The sequence below is a fragment of the Marmota flaviventris genome, chromosome 17 (assembly GCF_047511675.1).
Source record: "Marmota flaviventris isolate mMarFla1 chromosome 17, mMarFla1.hap1, whole genome shotgun sequence".
Lineage (NCBI taxonomy): Eukaryota > Metazoa > Chordata > Mammalia > Rodentia > Sciuridae > Marmota > Marmota flaviventris.
Genome location: NC_092514.1, coordinates 28905617 through 28922831, shown reverse-complemented (window position 1 = coordinate 28922831; position 17215 = coordinate 28905617). Strand labels below are relative to the sequence as shown.

The 17215-nt window shown below is 49.5% G+C and overlaps 1 protein-coding gene across 6 annotated transcripts in view; it reads left to right on the top strand.

The window, feature by feature from the left end:
• The first annotated feature begins 2042 nt into the window (after positions 1 to 2042).
• Positions 2043 to 17215, top strand: part of Spns3 (SPNS lysolipid transporter 3, sphingosine-1-phosphate (putative)) — a 48093-nt gene continuing 32920 nt past the window's right edge. The window contains exons 1-8 of one of the 6 annotated variants that reach the window (XM_027922628.2): positions 2052 to 2268; positions 4555 to 4572; positions 6314 to 6379; positions 12473 to 12609; positions 13139 to 13290; positions 13974 to 14040; positions 15326 to 15474; positions 16248 to 16400. In XM_027922628.2, the coding sequence (XP_027778429.2) occupies positions 2058 to 2268; positions 4555 to 4572; positions 6314 to 6379; positions 12473 to 12609; positions 13139 to 13290; positions 13974 to 14040; positions 15326 to 15474; positions 16248 to 16400 (953 nt within the window). In that variant the 5' untranslated portion in view covers positions 2052 to 2057. Of the gene's footprint in view, positions 2269 to 4554; positions 4573 to 6313; positions 6380 to 8973; positions 9003 to 9314; positions 9356 to 12472; positions 12610 to 13138; positions 13291 to 13973; positions 14041 to 15325; positions 15475 to 16247; positions 16401 to 17215 lie in introns of those variants that run through there. The other 5 variants (XM_027922626.2, XM_071603177.1, XM_027922627.2 and 2 more) reach the window with 5 other exon arrangements.

The following is a 17215-nucleotide window of genomic DNA, read 5'->3' as shown; positions in this document are numbered from 1 at the left end:
TGCTCACTGGTTATTTGTATATCTTTGGAGAAATGTCTACTCAAGTCCTTTGTCCATTTTAATTTTCATTTATTTATTTATTTTGGTACTAGGGATTGAACCCAGAGGCGCTTATCCAGTGAGCCACATCCCCAGCCTTTTTTATGTTTTATTTTGAGACAGGATCTCACTGAGTTGCTTAGGGCTTCACTGAATTGCAGAGGTTGGCTTTGAACTTATGATCTTCCTGCCTCAGCCTCCTGAGACACTAGGATTACAGGTGTGCACCTCTGTGCCTGGCCATTTGCTTTCTTACCATATGTAAATATCAATTTTTTTTAGAACTACATGAGAGAGTAAGTTGCATATATTATAGCCCTTTATCTCTAGATGCTTCGGACTAAGTATATTTACTTAATAACTGCACAGTGATCACCTTCAGTAAATTTGACATTGATATAAAATTTCTTCCTAATCTACTGTCTACATTCCTATTTTATTTCACTTATTTTTTTTTTTGAACTTTCAAGGACTACCATGCTATCTTCTTCTGTGACTACATCCTTTCACATCCTTTATTTTTTGGTACCAGGGATTGAACCCAGGGTGTTCAGTGCTTTACCACTGAGCCACATTCTCAGCCCTATTTATTTTATTTTTTTATTTTAAGACAAGGTCTCTCTAAGTTGCTTAGGGCCTCTATAGGTTGACCTCAAACTTGTGATCCTTCTGCCTCAGTGTCCTGAGTGTTCTGCACCTGGCTACATTCCAATTTTTAAAAAATATTTATTTTTTCGTTTTAGGTGGACACAATATCTTTATTTAATTTTTATGTGGTGCTGAGGATCGAACCCAGTGCCTCAGGATCCTAGGCGAGCACTCTACCACTGAGCCACAACCCTAGCCCTACATTCCAATTTGATCAATTGATCAAGTAATGTGTATTTCTCCTCAGTACAGGATGCAGCCTAGAATTCTGTGTTACACTTGTCATGTCTGTTTTATCTCTTTAATCTGTAGTCTTTTATGACTTTGATTGCTTTTCTTTTTAGTTCTGGGAATCGAACTCAAGGCCTCATGCATGCCAATCACACACTCTACCACTGAGCCACTTTGACATTTTTGAATCATAGTGCTAGTCCCTTAAAAAAAGAGCATTCCTCAATTTGGGTTTATCTGATGTCTCCTTGTAATTAAATTCAGATTATATATTTCTGGCTATAACATTGCACAGTGATGGGTGCAGGGCTTTAGACCAGAGGCCCACTGCCATCTGCCCCCATCTGTGATGCTTTAATCCCTGGTCAAGATGTCTGCCCCCTCTATTGTGTAGTTACTCTCTCTCTCTCTTTTTTTTTTTTTTTTTGTGGTGCTGGGGATTGAACCCAGGGCCTTGTGCATGTGAGGTAAGCACTCTACCAACTGAGCTATATCCCCAGCCCTGTGTAGTTGTTCTTTGTCCCACTTGCTACTAGTGAGCAATCTACAGAGACACCTTTAAGCCCATGCCATTATCCTGTCCCTCTCCAAAAATGACCCCTAGACTAAGCTCTATTGGTGTGTGTTGCCCACAGGTGACTTCCTATAGGCTGCCCCCCACCCCCAGATCTTTTTTTTTTTTTCACATTGGACACTGAATAGGCACCAACCTCCCCTCACTGTCTAGTCCAATGCTGCTCCTCTGGCCAACACCCAGCCTCCCTGATCTGCTCACTGGGTGCTGGGTGGCTTGCATCAGCAGGGTCCAGGGGAGACATTTCCTGTCCCAGGAGTTTCCCTTCCTCATTGAAGCCACAGGGTAGATTCAGGGGACCACAGAGTTATCCAGGCACATGGGTGGGGGTGCCAGGAGCCCTCCTCACCCTGCCAGCAGGCTTTGGAGGCTGAGGATGGTGAAATTTTATCAGTGAGGTTGTGGTGGGCTCAGCAGGAACTTGTGATCAGATGTCTAACAGTTAGGGCAGCTGCTTTGAGGTCGGGAGGCTGGGGGCCCACAGGAAGTGACTTGGTGCTGAGCTGATACATTTAACCCAGCACCCGTCCTGGGACAGGAGCTGCAGGTTGGCAACGACTGGGTGATGTCTGCTGAGTGCCCTGATCCTGGGCCAGGAGAGCCACAGAGCCAGGCCCTGAGACCAGGTGGTCATTATGGGACGTTGGTCTCAGGTCAGTGTCCCCCCGCCAGCACACCTGCCCCATGGAGCCTGCCTCGCTGGAGAGCATACGTGGCTGCTGCAGTTCTCTGCTACATCAACCTCCTGAACTACATGAACTGGTTCGTCATCGCAGGTGAGGAAGGGACAGGCGTCCTGGGGCTGCACCCGATGGTCCACCCCAGCAGGCTGTGGGTGCATGTCCTTGGTGGTCTTCCATCCAGCATCTTTTCTTGGAGCACATCTCTTGTGCACACCCCTGGAGGCGTTTTCCAGGCACGGCTGAATGAAGAGTACTTCCCAACACAGTCCCAGACTAAGAGGAGCCACACTGGGTGTGAGGGCAGGGACAGGAGGAGGGCTGGGTGGCTGAGAGCAGCAAGAAGGACAGTGCCTTGCAGATGATGTGCTCAAGGTTCTGGGAGGAGCTGCAGGGTGGGGTTCTAGAGGACAGGGTGCCTCGGTTCAGCTCCCAGGTGAGAATAAGTTTTTATTTTTTGGTATTGGCAATTGAGCCCAGGGATGCTTTATCAGTGAGCTTCACCCCTAGCCCTTTTTATTTTTATCTTGAGATAATGTCTCACTAAATTGCTTAGGGTCTAAGTTGCAGAGGCTGGCCTTGAACATGTGCTCTTCCTGCCTCAGCCTCCCGAGTTGCAGGGGTGATAGGTGTGTGCCACCACACCCGCGAGAATAACTCTTACTCGTCTGCTTCTGGGACCCCTGGCAGCTGGCAGACATCGCATATTCTGTCTTCCTTTCTTGTAGGTTCCAAGCACAACCTGCTTCTGTCTTCTGTCATTCATTCATTCATTCATTCATTGAAGAATGACTGGGGTTCAGCTTACTTTTCTTGTCACACATTCACTTATTCATTCATTCAAGAACCAACCTTTCTCCTCTCCTGAGGATTGAACCAAGGGGCTCTTTGCCACTGAGCTACATCCCCACCTCTTTTTATTTTGAGATAGGTTCTACATTGCTGAAGGTCTCAGCAAGTCACTGAGGTTGCTCTCAACCTTCACACCTCGGCCTCCCCAGTTGCTGGGATTATAGGGGTACCCTACCACACCCAGAAACCTTTTCTTTTTTTCATTACCCATTGATTCAAGATTAAATACTAACTATGGCCAGGAGCCTTTGGTGGGCCCTGGAGACTTGTGAGGAACTCAGACTTGTAATTTCTGAATGCATGAATGACCACATTGGTCACAGGAGGAAGCTCACCAGCAGGAACAGACCAGGCTGGGGAGCTCAGGAGAGGGCCCTGCAGCTTCTGAACATCCCTGGGGCCAGGGCATTGAAGCTTCAGTTACAGGCTCAGCTTCAATGAATGAATGGGACTTGGGCTGCAGACATCACCAGACCTGGTCTCTGTCTTTGAGTTGCTCAGAGGGACATAGAACACATGTATAAGTCACTCTAATAAAGAACAGAATGGGGTGAGAGCAAGCTGGGCGGCCCTGAGGACAAATGATGGAGGGGTCCCACAGGACTTGCACACGAGGAGGTGTCTGTTTTGGGCCTCGAAAGCTGAGAAGATGGGAAAGGCAATGAGGTCGGGGAAGACATTCTGAGAGGGGCCGACATGAGCACGAGAGAGCGTGAGAGCGCATGGCTGATGGGGGATGGCAGGAAGCAAAGGGAGCAGGAAATAGTTCCAAAAAGGGTGTTTGGGGTAAGATCACGGGCTTCTTGGGTGCCATCCTGGGAGCTTGGACTTTCCATCTCAGGAAATGGGGAGGCATGGGATAGTTTTTTAAATGGGAGGATACAATTGTATCTGAGGCCTTGATGGAGGTGAACCGAGCTGGGGAGGGGGCGTCAGTTCACAGGCTACAGCAGGGGATCAGGCCAAAGGTGAGGAGGCCCGAGTTTGAGTGTGAGCTGGGGACACGAAGAGGTACGAAGGGTGAGAGGCACAGGGGCGCTGGGGACATGCAGCATGCAGATTATGAGCCTTGGAGTCTGGGCTGCCTGCTCCCCTTCCACTTGCTCAGGGGGCCCCTGGCTGGGCCATCAGAATCCTGCCTGTTGGGATTTCTTCCCCTTCAGGACGTCCTTTGAGGCTGTGGTTATTGTGGGGATAAAGACTAAGAGAAGTGAAACCATGCCGAGCTCCCGAGGACTGTTGGGGACATAAGGTTCATGCAGCAGCTAACATTCTCGTGTGGGAAACAGGTCTTTGGGAGGCCAGGGTGGAGGGAACAGGTCAAAGTGAAGTTGGGTTTGCTCTTGGCCTTGGGCCACCCACAGAGCACCACAAGGTCAGGAAATGCTCAGGATGAGACAAAACAAGGGACCTCTTTCCTAAAGAGAGCAATTAGAGTGGATTTGGATTGAGTCGGTTATTTTGCTTACTTGTGTTATCTATTTTTTTTTTTTCTCTTCAATGACTACGTCTTCTTTGTGTCATTCGAAGAGGAAACAAGACATAACGGTTTGTATGCCTGGATGCTGTGGCAATTGGGCCCAAGTTAGATGACTAAACAACACGCTCTTACTTGGCATCTGTCATCCTTTGATCTTTATTCCCCTGCTGGCAGGTCTGGGAGGTGTGGATGCGGGGCTTTCTTGGTGTGGGTGTTTCTGCAGGGTCCCATATAGGGGCTGCTGCTCCCTTTCTTGGCTGCTAGGTGGGTGGAGGAGGCAGGCTGCCTCTGGCTAAGAGTTATGTCCCAGCTCCCAGTTCCAGTCCTGCAACCTTGGGTGGCTGGAGCCTGGTTTCCTCATCTGTATAATGGGGACAATGATGGTCTCATTTCTTAGGGGAACAACTGTACCTGTGCAGATCAGGGCCTGGTTCTCAGCCATCTCATGAGTCAATAAATTGAGGATGTTCTTTGCTATGATTTGGATATAGTTTGTTCCCCAGCATTTCATGTGCTAAAAGCATGGTCCCCACTGTGGTGGTTTGGAGGTGGTGGAACCTTTAAGGGTTTGGGCCTTGTGGAAGGTAATTGGGTCATGGAGGCTCATGAATGGGTTAATGCTGTCTCACGGCCGTGGGTCAGAACTAGTAAAACTGGATTTGTTCCTGAGAGAATGTGTTGTCATAAACAAGGCTGGCACCTTCTCTAAATTTCTCTTCCACACATGCCCCTTGCCCTTACCAGAGTGGAGCAGATGCTGGTGTCATGCTCTTGAACCTTGAGAACTGTGAGCTAAGTAAACCACTTTTCTTTATAAACTACTGAGCCTTGGCTATTTTGTGATAGCAACACAAAATGGACTAGGATATTTTTCTTCATGATAATGATAAGGCTACAGTCATATGGCTCACATGAACAGGTACCATAGACTCTGGCCCTTTCTGAGGTACCACTCAGGGGATAAGGGAATTTCAGGGAAGAGATTGCAGTGTTGGAAGGGCTGCTTCTTCTCTCTGCATTGGGCTGAGCACCCACTGTCCCAGCCTATATCTTAGCAAGTTCTTGGGGTGGCTTTAGGGATCCAGCTAGCATAGCATAGGAGACTGCTATCCTCAGGAAGGTGGGACTGAGGGCAGACCCAAGTCTCTAAAGCTCTATGTGTGCATGCTCTTATCTGTGTGCTTAAACCTCTGGAAGAACATGCTTGTGTGTAGAGATGTATAGGCCAGGGCACATGAGTCTTTGTATGGGCATATGTATGTGTGTATATGTATGGCTAAGCATTTTGGTGTTTGTGGGGATTCTAGGGACATCCATTTGCACAGTAGTCTAAATGAAGGGCCGTGCACTGTGCAGCCACAGGCAACAGCCAGTTGCTCTGACTACAGTGTGAATGGCAGACTAAGGGTGCGCATACACATGCCTGCCTGTGGGTATCTATGTGTACATATCAGTGGTGTATGACTTTGTGTGTCTGGGTTTATTTGTGAGTTTAGGTTCCTGTGTGTGTATTGTGTCTCTGCAGGTGTGTTTCTCTGAGAATGCTTGTGTTAGGTATCTACATGTCTGCAAGGACTAGCTTGTGTCCAAATGTCCACATAAGTCTGTGGTGCTTGTTTCTGTGTGTGTTTGATGTGCATGGGTTTCTCTGGGTGTCTGCTGAATATGTGGGAAAGAGGGGAACAGAACAGTGGCCATGCCCTGTGCTGTGCTGGTCAGAAGTGGCCCTGTCCCAAATGCAGAGGAAGCTGAGCTTTACAGATCTGGTGGGCTACTTCTATTTCCTGAACACCATCCCCCTGTCCACAGGAGTGCTGTTGGATGTGCAGAAGTTCTTTCAGATCAGCGACAGCAATGCTGGTTTGCTTCAGACAGGTAAGGACCCAGTGGCCGGTCCTGGAACTGGGAACCTAGGCTTGCACTGAGGTGGGGTCTTCTGGTGGGGGGTGGGTCCCATGCTCAGCTTTGGCCCTACAGAGTCCGCTGCACAGAGAAGGGGTAGGACCTGAGTTTGAGGGACTGTTGTGGTAGAGAGGAGAGGATAGGGATTAAGGCCTGGGGCTCGCACAGCCCCTGTAGGTTGGAGTGTTAGTGCTGAAGGATGAGCAGAGGGAGGTAGAACTGGGGAAGCCCGCTGAGCATCACTCCCTACTGTGGAGTTGTCACTCGTTCTCTCCATGCTTGTTAGCTCATCTCAGAGACTCACGGAGGTCTGAGAAATTCTGATGTGTGCTTTATCTTGCAGAGCTGAAAAATCTTTTCTTTCTTTTTTTTTGGGTGGGGTGGGGTGGGGGTTATCAGGGATTGAACTCAGGGGCACTTGGCCATGAGCCACATCCGCAGCCCTATTTTGTATTTTATTTAGAGACAGGGTCTCACTGAGTTGCTTAGCACTTCGCCATTGCTGAGGCTGGCTTTGAACTCATGATCCTCTTGTCCCAACCTCCTGAGCTGCTGGGATTACAGGTGTGCACATGGCACCTGGCCAGAGCTTAAAAATCTGACTACCAGGACACAGACAGACAGATAACAATGCATACTCCCATGAGGGCTCAGAAGGGCATTGGGCCACAGAGAGCCAGAAGTCTAGCAGGAGAGAGCACCCACAGGTCCCATTCCAAGGTGGGGAGCATCTGGGGTCATGAGGCTTGAACTAACCTTTGCCCTGTGAGTACCTGGATGGTGACACCCACTCCCATATACGCATGCATGCACAGCTGATTACAACACATGACACCTAGATGTTTACACCCCACCCAGCAACTAGCACACATTGTGGCTTCACTCTGTAGTCTCCTCCCTCTCCTAACAGTCCACTCTATCTCAGTGCTTTAGAACATGGCTCTCAAACCAGGTACAGGTAGCCCTAGGGATACAGAAGTACTTCCCAGGAGCTACATGAACATCCAGAGTTTTGAGAGATCTGCTTCTAGTTTCCCAAGCCTGGATGTCTCTTTCCTAACATGGATCTGCCTGAGAGCAAGCCTGTGCCCTACCTCCGGGTCTCCTTTCTCATGTCCCCCTTTAAGATCCCCTGTCTTCCATCTGAAGCAGAAAGAGATGCCCCCAGCCTAGATGCACTGCTCTGGGCATCAGAAATCCAAGGCGCCAAGCAGAGGAACCACTGTGGCTTCTGCAGAGAGGCCCAGAGCACTAACAGAGTGAGCATCAATAGAAACACATTGGGGATCTTTCCACCAGGCCACACGCCCATGGCAGCGAGCCAAGCCTCTTACCTAGCCAGCCTGCTGTGCGTGACTGTCTGCTATTTATCTACAAATTAGAATTCCGAAGTGAGAAAGTGGTTTCAGGGATGGGTGTCAACACATTTATTTCGATTGAAAGAATGAAGCCAGCATTTTTTCTCACAATCAGTGAGATTTGTGGGATTGCTTTGGCAGGGAGGGCTGGCTTTACCACTTGGGCTTTATGGGGAACAAATGCTGTCAACTGAATGAACTCTATCTGTAGCTGTGAGGGTTTGAATGAAAATAAAGTTTAAAAAAAAACACAGTTGTTCTTTGGTATCTGCAAGGGATTGGTTCCAGGACCCCCTGTGGATATCCAAATTCATAGATGCTCAAGTCCCTTATATAAAATGGTGTAGTATTTGCAGAGAACCTATCTATGTACATCCTCCCGTATGCTTTAAATCATCTCTAGATTACTTTTATAATACCGAACACAATGTAAATGCTAAGTAAATAATTGTTATATTTCATTATTTAGGGAATACTGAGGAGAAAAAGTCTGTATGTGTTTAGTGCAGACCCAATTAATTTTTTCAAACATTTTTGACCCCTGTTTTTTTTTTTTTTGAATCTAAGAATATGGGACTTGTGGATACAGAGGGTCAACTGTACACAGGAATTTTGGAAATCACATCCTCTGCAACAAATGATAAAACTTATGATAAAAATTTTGAAATGGGGGCTGGTGTTGTAGCTTAGTGGTAGAGCGCTTGCCTAGCATGTGTGAGGTACTGGGTTCGATTCTCAGCACTTCATATAAGTAAATAAATAAAATAAAGGTATATCGACAATTAAAACAATATTTTTAGAAATGTTTGAAATGCCAACTGAAAATGTGTGAGAATACATTGTTCTATAAGCTTCTTTCAGAGTTATGTGAGGCCACACTGAAGATTAGGGATCTCTACCAATTGTCCCTAATTCTTGGGGATGAGAGGTGGGCAGCAGATGCTGACCTTCTAGTTATATCTTAGCAAAGTGAGACCTTCTTGGCTTGACACTCACAAACTTTTTTTTTTTTTTTCTGGTGGTGCTGGGAATTGAACCCAGGGCCTTGGCATGTGAGGCAAGCACTCTACCAACTAAGCTATATCTCCAGCCCCAACCCACAACCTTTTTGATTCAACAGATAATGGCTGTTGAATCAACATTTCCCTTCTCTGATTCTTTTTTTTTTTTAACCTTTATTTTATTTATTTATTTTTATGTGGTGCTGAGGATCGAACCCAGGGCCTCGCAAGTGAGAGGTGAGCGCTCTACCGCTGAGCCACAATCCCAGCCCCCTTCTCTGATTCTTACTGTGGGGATCAGGATTATTACTACAAGGTCTCTGATAGGGGAGGTGCCGTGGAGGGAGGTGTGTGTATGTGTGTGAATGGTTGAAGGAAAAGACCCTCTTTGCAGAAGCAGCCCAAATAGGTGTGTGGAAAGGGCAGTGGGCTTGGAGTTCTGATGTTCAGGCTGGGTTTTTGGTGGTCTCAGGTAAGTCTCTTTACCTCTCTAGGTCACCAGCAATGTCCCTAAAACCTGCCTTGCTGTCTGTCTCCAACTGCAGAGAAGTACAGACAGATGGCTAAGAGAGAGCTTGATGGAGCTATGAGTGAGTGGGGAGGGAGGTGGGGAAGGCAGTGGTCAGGTCCCCTCCACCTCCTGTGGGACAGAGAAGCTACTGGATATAGTTCATTCAAAATATTTAAAACTAACCCTGAGCTGGGTGCTGTGGCACACACCTATAATCCCAGCAACTCAGGAGGCTGAGGCAGGAGGATTGCAAGTTTGAGGTCAGTCTCAGCAATTTAGCAAGGCCCTAAGCAACTTAGTGAGATCTTGTCTCAAAAAACAAAAAGGACTGGGGATGTAGCTCAGTGGTAAAGTGCCCCTGGGTTCAATCCAGACAAACAAAACAAAACAAACAAATAAACAACCCAACTAACACGAACTTGGCCCTTACCACATGCCAGGCACTATTACAAATGTTTTGTATGCTTTTGGTGCTAGGTATTAAACCCAGAGCCTTGTGCATGCTAAATAAGCTTTCTCTACTGAGTTATAGCCCAGCTCCACCAAGTCTTTTAAATACAAACTCATTTAACCTTCACAACAATACCACGGGACGGTATTGTTTTTATTATGCCTGTTAAGCAGATGATGAAACTGAGGCTTAGAGAGGCTATGGGTCTTGCCAAAGCTGGGATTCAATCCAGGGAATATGATTCTAGACTCCATCATTAATTCCTCCCACCTTAGAACAGGAATGATTTGAATTTGGAGATGCCAGGAATGAGGACCAGTCTTGTCCTTGGGAAGAGTACTTGCAGACATTCAGAGTACCTGCAGATTGAAGACATTTATATCCTGCAAATGATCCCTGCCCCAAACCCCACGAAAGCACTAAAAGATTTGGTGAGATATTTCGATCAACTTCTGGTAAAGAAGAGATGCATAAACGAGACAAGGAACAACCTTCCCCCACCAGAGGAAGACTGATAAATTTGTCTCCATCCTAGCTAAAGACTTCCATGTGATAGCAAATGAAACTATGCAATTAGCAATAATTATAGGTAACACTTATTGGGCATTTACATAAAGCCACTCAGGTATTTTTTTATGTGCTTTATTTATTTAATCCTTTCAATAACCTTATAGAGGAAGTACTACTACTGTAGAGCGGTTGATGAAAGGGGAACAGGGAATGATAAGGGATCTTACCAAGATTTGAATAGCTAGACAGTGGTGGACCAGTATTTGGACCCAAATGATCTAGTTCTAGAACTTGTTTTTATTTACTTATCATTTATTTGTTTATTCTGGTACAGTTGATTGAATCCAGGGTGCTGAACCACTAAACCACATTCCTAGTTTTGAGACAGGGCCTGCCTGGCTAAGTTTCAGAGGGCCTTACTTACTTGTAGAGGCTAGTCTCAAACTTGAGATCCTTCTTCCTCAGCCTCCTGATTAGCTGGGATTATAGACATGTGCTACCATGCCTGGCTAATTTTTTTTTTTTTTGAGAAGGGGTCTTGGGGTAACATTATTTTGCCTAGGCTGGTATCGAACTGGTGGGCTCAAGTGATTCTCCCACCTCAGCCGCTTGAGTAGCTGGGACTACAGGTAATGGTCACCATCCCAGCCTAGAGCTTGCATTTTCAATCCTTAAAACCTAATATAAACGACTGGGGGAAATTTTTTCCAAATTATGTTAAATACAAACAACAGCTCAACAGGAAAATGGCAGAGGATGTAAACATAGGAACCATTCATTGCTTGACCTCCTCAGGAATAAGGACAATGCAGATTAGAAAATCAGGGAGATACCATTTGTTTTACTTTAGATGTACAAATATAAAATGATCCGTCATATCAAGTGTCAGCAAGGATGCTGGCTATACTTCTATGTTAGTGTAAATTGATATAGACTTTTCAGAACCCTAGTTTGGCAGTAGTATTAAAATATTAAATGCCTTTGACACCAAAGATCACTCTCTGTGGAGTATTAGGTTGAACCATATTAAATTGCCAGTTTTGTAGGTCAAAACTGGCCTAAATTCCACAATTGCATGCGGCTTAACCCAGTACTAGAGCGGGTCAGGGCAGAGTGGGAGGGGTGGAACATGAGCTGGGAAGAATCTGAATATTCATTGGGCAAAGGAAAGGTCAATCATCTGTGTTCAGGGAATAGAGACCTAAGTGCTGGGCACTGCCCTCCAAAGCCTAAGGCTCTTGAATGTTGAGACTGAGTGAAGGAGAGTGTCCAAACCTCCTTTTGTCTACCTGCCAGCTCTTCCAGCTTGGAGGCAGGGATTCACCATCTTCCAAAGGTGGAGGCGATTTTATTTAAGATACAGAAGCATGTGTTCACTTAGCCATGTGGTACACAGCCAAGCAAAATCAGGGAATCAGGGCAGTTTCCTTGTCCTCCCAGAAGAGCAAACACATTCATTAATGATACAGGTGGCACACACCTGTAATTCAGGGGACTGAGGAAGGAGGATCACAAGTTCAAAGTCAACTTCAGTGACTTAGTGACACTCTGTCTCAAAATAAAACAATTTAAAAAAGCCTGGGTTCAATCTCAGAACGGTGGGGGTAGGGTGGTCTCACACACACACACACACACACACACACACACATACACACACAAAGACACAATTGTCAGTTTCTGGGGAATATTGTACCTACTTAGGAAAGCACACTCTTTCTTTCTCAGCCTCTGGGAATCGTCACTGGTTTATAGTCAGTGTGCTCATTCAAAGCCGTCCTTATCTGCTGATTGAAACAGGGCCCAGGCTGACCTCACTTTCCTCCTGCTAGCAGCAGGTGTACAAGTGACAAATCAGATCAGTCCCAATACTGATAGAGGTCACATGTTCTTGTAAATACGGGGAAACTAGCATCCATTCCACGTTGGGGGTGGGGGTTCCACATTCCCTTCTCCTCTCCCCTTACAGAGCCTGGGAGGGCTGTGTCTGCTTCTGCAAGGTTGTGGTGATGCCCAGAGAGGCCTCAAGGCCAGCAAATGGCAGAACTGAGATTTGGCTCAGGCCTGGTGCCACAGGCTCTGGATGATGGGTTGCCTGTTAGACAGGGATTGTAAGATTCACCTTATCTTTTTCTTTTCATGCCCCGGGCCCCCTGCCAAGATGCCAGCTTGTGGGCCAACTGCCCACCCGCCGTTGTGGGGCAGGGATCCAAGCTGTCCCTTGTATGTCTCCTCCAGTCTTCATTGGCTGCCTGCTGCTTTCTGCACCCGTGTTTGGCTACCTGGGTGACCGCCACAGTCGCAAAGCCACGCTAAGCTTCGGGATTCTGCTCTGGTCAGGGGCTGGCCTTTCCAGCTCCTTCATCTCTCCTAAGGTAGGTGCCTGTACCCCTGCCCAGGCCCTTGGGGACCTTCCTTCCCCCTCTGCGTCCTGACACAGCCCCATCAGAGGAGGGGGGAGGGTGAGACAAGTCATTCTGTCCCTGGCCCCGTCTGACTCAGGGACTGTAGTGGCAGGGCTGGGAGAGGAGGTAGGGCACAGCTGGGTAGACTTTCCCAACAGGAGGCTTCCTCCTTTGCACCTTCCTCTGTCACCCTCTGCTTCACTTCCGCCCAGCTCTGCTGGAGGTGGGGGTGGGGGTAACAGTCACTGCCTTGGGGAAATGACCTGGTTAGAAAAGAGACCCAGGAGAAGGGCTCCCCTGGGTGTGGGGCAGGTGGTGGCTGTAGGCACCAGCAGGGGGCACATGTGTCATTTTGGGAACTTGAGGGTGCAGGGCAGGGCTGTGGAAAGTGAGGTTCCTGTCGCCCTGGTACCCTTCCCCTTTGGATTTATGTCATGAGGTCCCTTACCCCGTGGACGGTTTCTGGAACTCACCTTGGTCCTGTGCCTGACTCGCCCAGTATTCCTGGCTCTTCTTCCTGTCCCGAGGAGTCGTGGGCACAGGCACAGCCAGCTACTCCACCATCGCACCCACAGTCTTGGGTGACCTCTTCGTGAAGGACCAGAGGACCCGCGTGCTGGCCATCTTCTACATCTTCATCCCTGTGGGAAGGTTGGTATCACCCCTGGGTCCACTTCCCCAGGAGGTAACCTGAGGCCCGAAGGAGTCAGAACAGGGGCTGGGCTGGAGATAGGAGAGGCCAAACCAGGGGGACTGGGATTGGAATCCCAGGGCTGCCCATTCCTCACCATGTCACTTCACTTCTCTGAGTCTCAGTTTTCTCATCTCTAAGGGGGCAGTAACACCAATTGATGGGGCTGTGGGAAGGATTGGAGATGATAAGGACATACCCCGTGGGTTAGCATGATTAGGAAAAGCCCTATGACTGCTCAGAGAGGGGCTGGCCTTGGACAGAGAGGTGAGGAAGTGTGTTTGGGCCACACCCTGTCCCCATCCTCGGGTGGGGGGGAAGAGTGGAATTTGCTGTCAGGCCCCTGAGCTGTGACCCAGGTTTCCTGAACTTGCCTGACTCAAGCAGAGCTGAGCCTTGGGCATGAGGGTTGGGGGTGGGGTGTGTGTGTCCTCATATGGGGAGAGAGTGGCACTGGGGGGTGGGCCAGGAGCCAGAGGTCACTGGTGACCTGAGCAAGGGCAGCGGACATCTGGGCCTCACGTGGCTCACATTTTTCGGGGAAAGGGCTTAGAACCTGCCAGTGGGGGTCACCCTGGTTCAGGCTGGCCTTGGAGCCTGTCCCCTACCTCACTTCCCATCTCCCCTGCCCCCTCCGTTGCAGTGGTCTGGGCTATGTGCTGGGGTCGGCTGTGGCGGAGCTAACAGGCAACTGGCGCTGGGCCCTTCGAGTGAGTCCGGTTTCCTTTCCTTCCCTCTACTTTCCCCCAGGGTGGGCAGGGACTTTCCAGCCTTCCATGGCCTTAGCCACTTGGCACAGTACCCGGCGCCATGGGGGGAGTGTCAGACGTCGGCAGCTTTGGATGCTTGGGGCATCATGTGGAACGTGGGCTGTGGAAGTCATAACCTTGGGTTCAAGTCCCAGCTGCTCAGTTTACTTGCTGTGTGACCTCAGGCAAGTTGCCACTCTCTTTGAAGCCCCCGTTTGCCTATCTGAAAAGAAGCGGGGGAGGGAATACTACCTGGAGAATCTTGAGGATTATTTTGGGACAAGGATTGGAAAGTTCCTTGGCGAGTCCAGGGCCAGGCACATAGTAGGCCCTCAATGACTGGTTGCTCAGGTCGTGGAGGCACAGTATCTGAGAACATGCCTGATAGGCCCTGTTGGGTTGCAGCCAAGCTCCATCTTGGAAAAGGATATGGATCTGTCCGAAGGGGCAGGAACTCAGTGGTGGAAGGAGCTGGGGGCTTGGTTCTGCATGAAGGGCTCTGCTGAGTTGGCATGTGACGCCATGGAAGGCAGCCGGGATGGGTGGGCTTCAAGGAAGCTGGTCTGACTTGGCTTGAATAAGAATCTCCTCATGGTCTGAGTCAGGTAGAGAGATACCTGTGTGGGCAGGAAGGTCCTTGAGGAAGCAAATACTCAGTGGTGAGGGTTCCCATTTCTTTCCTTCCTCCCTCCTTTCTCCCTTCCTTCTTCCCTCCTTCCCTTTCTTCTTTCTTTCCTCCCTTTATTCTTTTTTTTTGCAGTGCTAGGGTTTAAACCCAGGACCTTGCACATGCTAGGCAAGTTTTCTACCACTGAGCTGTATCCCCAGCCCTTTTAAAAACTTTTTTTGAGACAGTCTCACTAAATTACTGAGGCTGACCTTCGACTTGCAATCCCCCTGCCCCGGCCTCCTAAGAAGCTGGGATTACAGATGTGTGCCACTGTGCCCAGTCTCAGAGCTCCCATTTTCAACCATCTCAGACCCACTGACTCCAAGTAAAGTAGCATCTGCACTGAACAGATGGACATTAATCAGGTCCTAAGGGGACCCTATTCCCCAGAGAAGCTATCCTCTTGGAGGTAAGGGGTAAGGAGCAGTGTGGTATGTCCAGCTTTGTGTATAACCAGGACCTAGGACCCAGGATCTGGTCCCCAGAGTTCAGGCACTGTGGCTGGCCCTCTTCAGGCCTTCTGGGTCATGGTAGTATGTAGCTCTGAGCTTCCTGGACCCACCCCCCTGTCCCCAGATCATGCCCTGCTTGGAGGCTGTCGCCTTGATCCTGCTTATCCTGCTGGTTCCAGACCCTCCTCGAGGAGCAGCTGAGAAGCAGGGGGAGAAGGCTGTGGGGACCCTGAGGAGTAGCTGGTGTGAGGACGTCAGATACCTGGGAAGAAAGTGAGTGTCCCTGTTGCCTGCTGCAAGCCACAAAAACCCTGTCTGTCTGCCCCAGCCTCCCTCCCTCCCTTTGGCCCTCCTGGTTGTAAAGCCTCCTCCTCCTCTGAGCTCCACTTACCTACTGAGATGCCCCTTCATCACTCGGGACTCAGCCCTCATGGCCTCCCCACGCTAAAATGGGGCTGGACGGTGGACAGGAGGCACCAGGTCCAGCCTTGCCTCTGTTGCTACTCCGAGTGAACCTGAGACTCGGAGCCTCACTTTCCTGGTTGATTCAATGGATCTCTTTCTCCAGGCCTGCCCGCTCCTCGGGGCTGCTGGGAGCTCATTGCTCATCTCTCCCAGATGCATGGGGACGCATCTGCCTCTCTCCCAGGCACCTTGGGGGAGGCAAAGGAGAGCCCACTGCAGTGGCAGGCCTCAGGATCCACTGTAACGTCAACTCTCTTCATTCTAGAGCCATGAGACCCATTGAGGGGACTCCAAGGAGAAAGGGGGCAGGCGGGGGCAGCTGTCCTGGAGAATGTGATGTTGGGCTGGGGCCTCTCAGGAGTTGTGATCTGCAGAGGAGGGGAAGAAACGGCATGAGCCAAGGGTGTGGAGGGGGCTGAGCAGGGAGGCTCAGGAATGTTGGGGAGGCGAGAGCACAGAGTGCTTCTGGGAAGAATCTGGAAGCCAGGGCCTGCATACCTGGGCTGGGGGGGTGCGTGGAGTAGAGAGGCCCTTTTGGCCCCAGCCCTCTCCCAACTTCAGTCAGGTTACTTCTCTTGCAGCTGGAGTTTTGTGTGGTCGACCCTCGGAGTGACATCCATGGCTTTTGTGACTGGAGCCCTGGGCTTCTGGGCCCCCAAGTTTCTGTTTGAGGCCCGTGTGATCCACGGGTGGCAGGTTCCTGATTTCCAGGAACCAGGAAGCAGCCAGGACAGGTGAGGGGCCTCTGGGGGCTGGGACACTCGGCCCAACTCAGGACAATCTTGCTGGGGAGGTTCTCAGGAGGGTGTGAGCCCCCAGACTCGGTCTTTCTGGGCACAAGGTGAAGAGGGGAGGGCTTGGGGACTAGCTGGCAGGGAGGAGGCTTGGGTCTCACTCTGTGGGATCAGCTCTGCTACCCTGTTTGTCCTAGGTAGCTCCCTTGTCCTTTCTGGGCTGAAATCTCTGTCTTCCTCCTCTAGGGGCTGCTGTGGGACTCCTGAAGGCACCTGCAGGGAGGGGAATGAGGCTTTTGTGGGGAGTCTTGGGCAACCACCCTCCCGAGGGGCCTCAAGGATTTTCTCTGAGGTCACCCCATTATATGGATTGCAAATTGAGGCAGTAGAAGGCCTCATTACAACTCTGACTTAGGGATTTCACCTGTGTCTTTGTTCATTCTCTGGCTCATTTGTGACACCCAAACCCCTGGGAAAGCTATTGGTAGAGTGGGAAGGGCCATCCATACTCTGTCCTCAGGGGATACCCTCTCACCTTCCTGCCTGGCCATCCCTCCTACTCTGCTGGGCTCCTCTCCTGTCCCCACCACCTCTGAGCCCATTCTCCAAGGATTCCTCCTCCTTGACACCCTCAGTCTTACCTTCTCCTCCTCTTCTCTGGCTGATGCTTTTCTGTCTCCTTGTGGCCCTGTTTTCTCTTGGATCCTGCCCCGCTCATTGCTTAGAATTCCTCATGGCTCTGTGTCCTTCCTTGGAGCTCCAGCCTCTGCCAAATGTACTTTTCCATAGAATGTTTTGGAAATTAGGACGTTTTA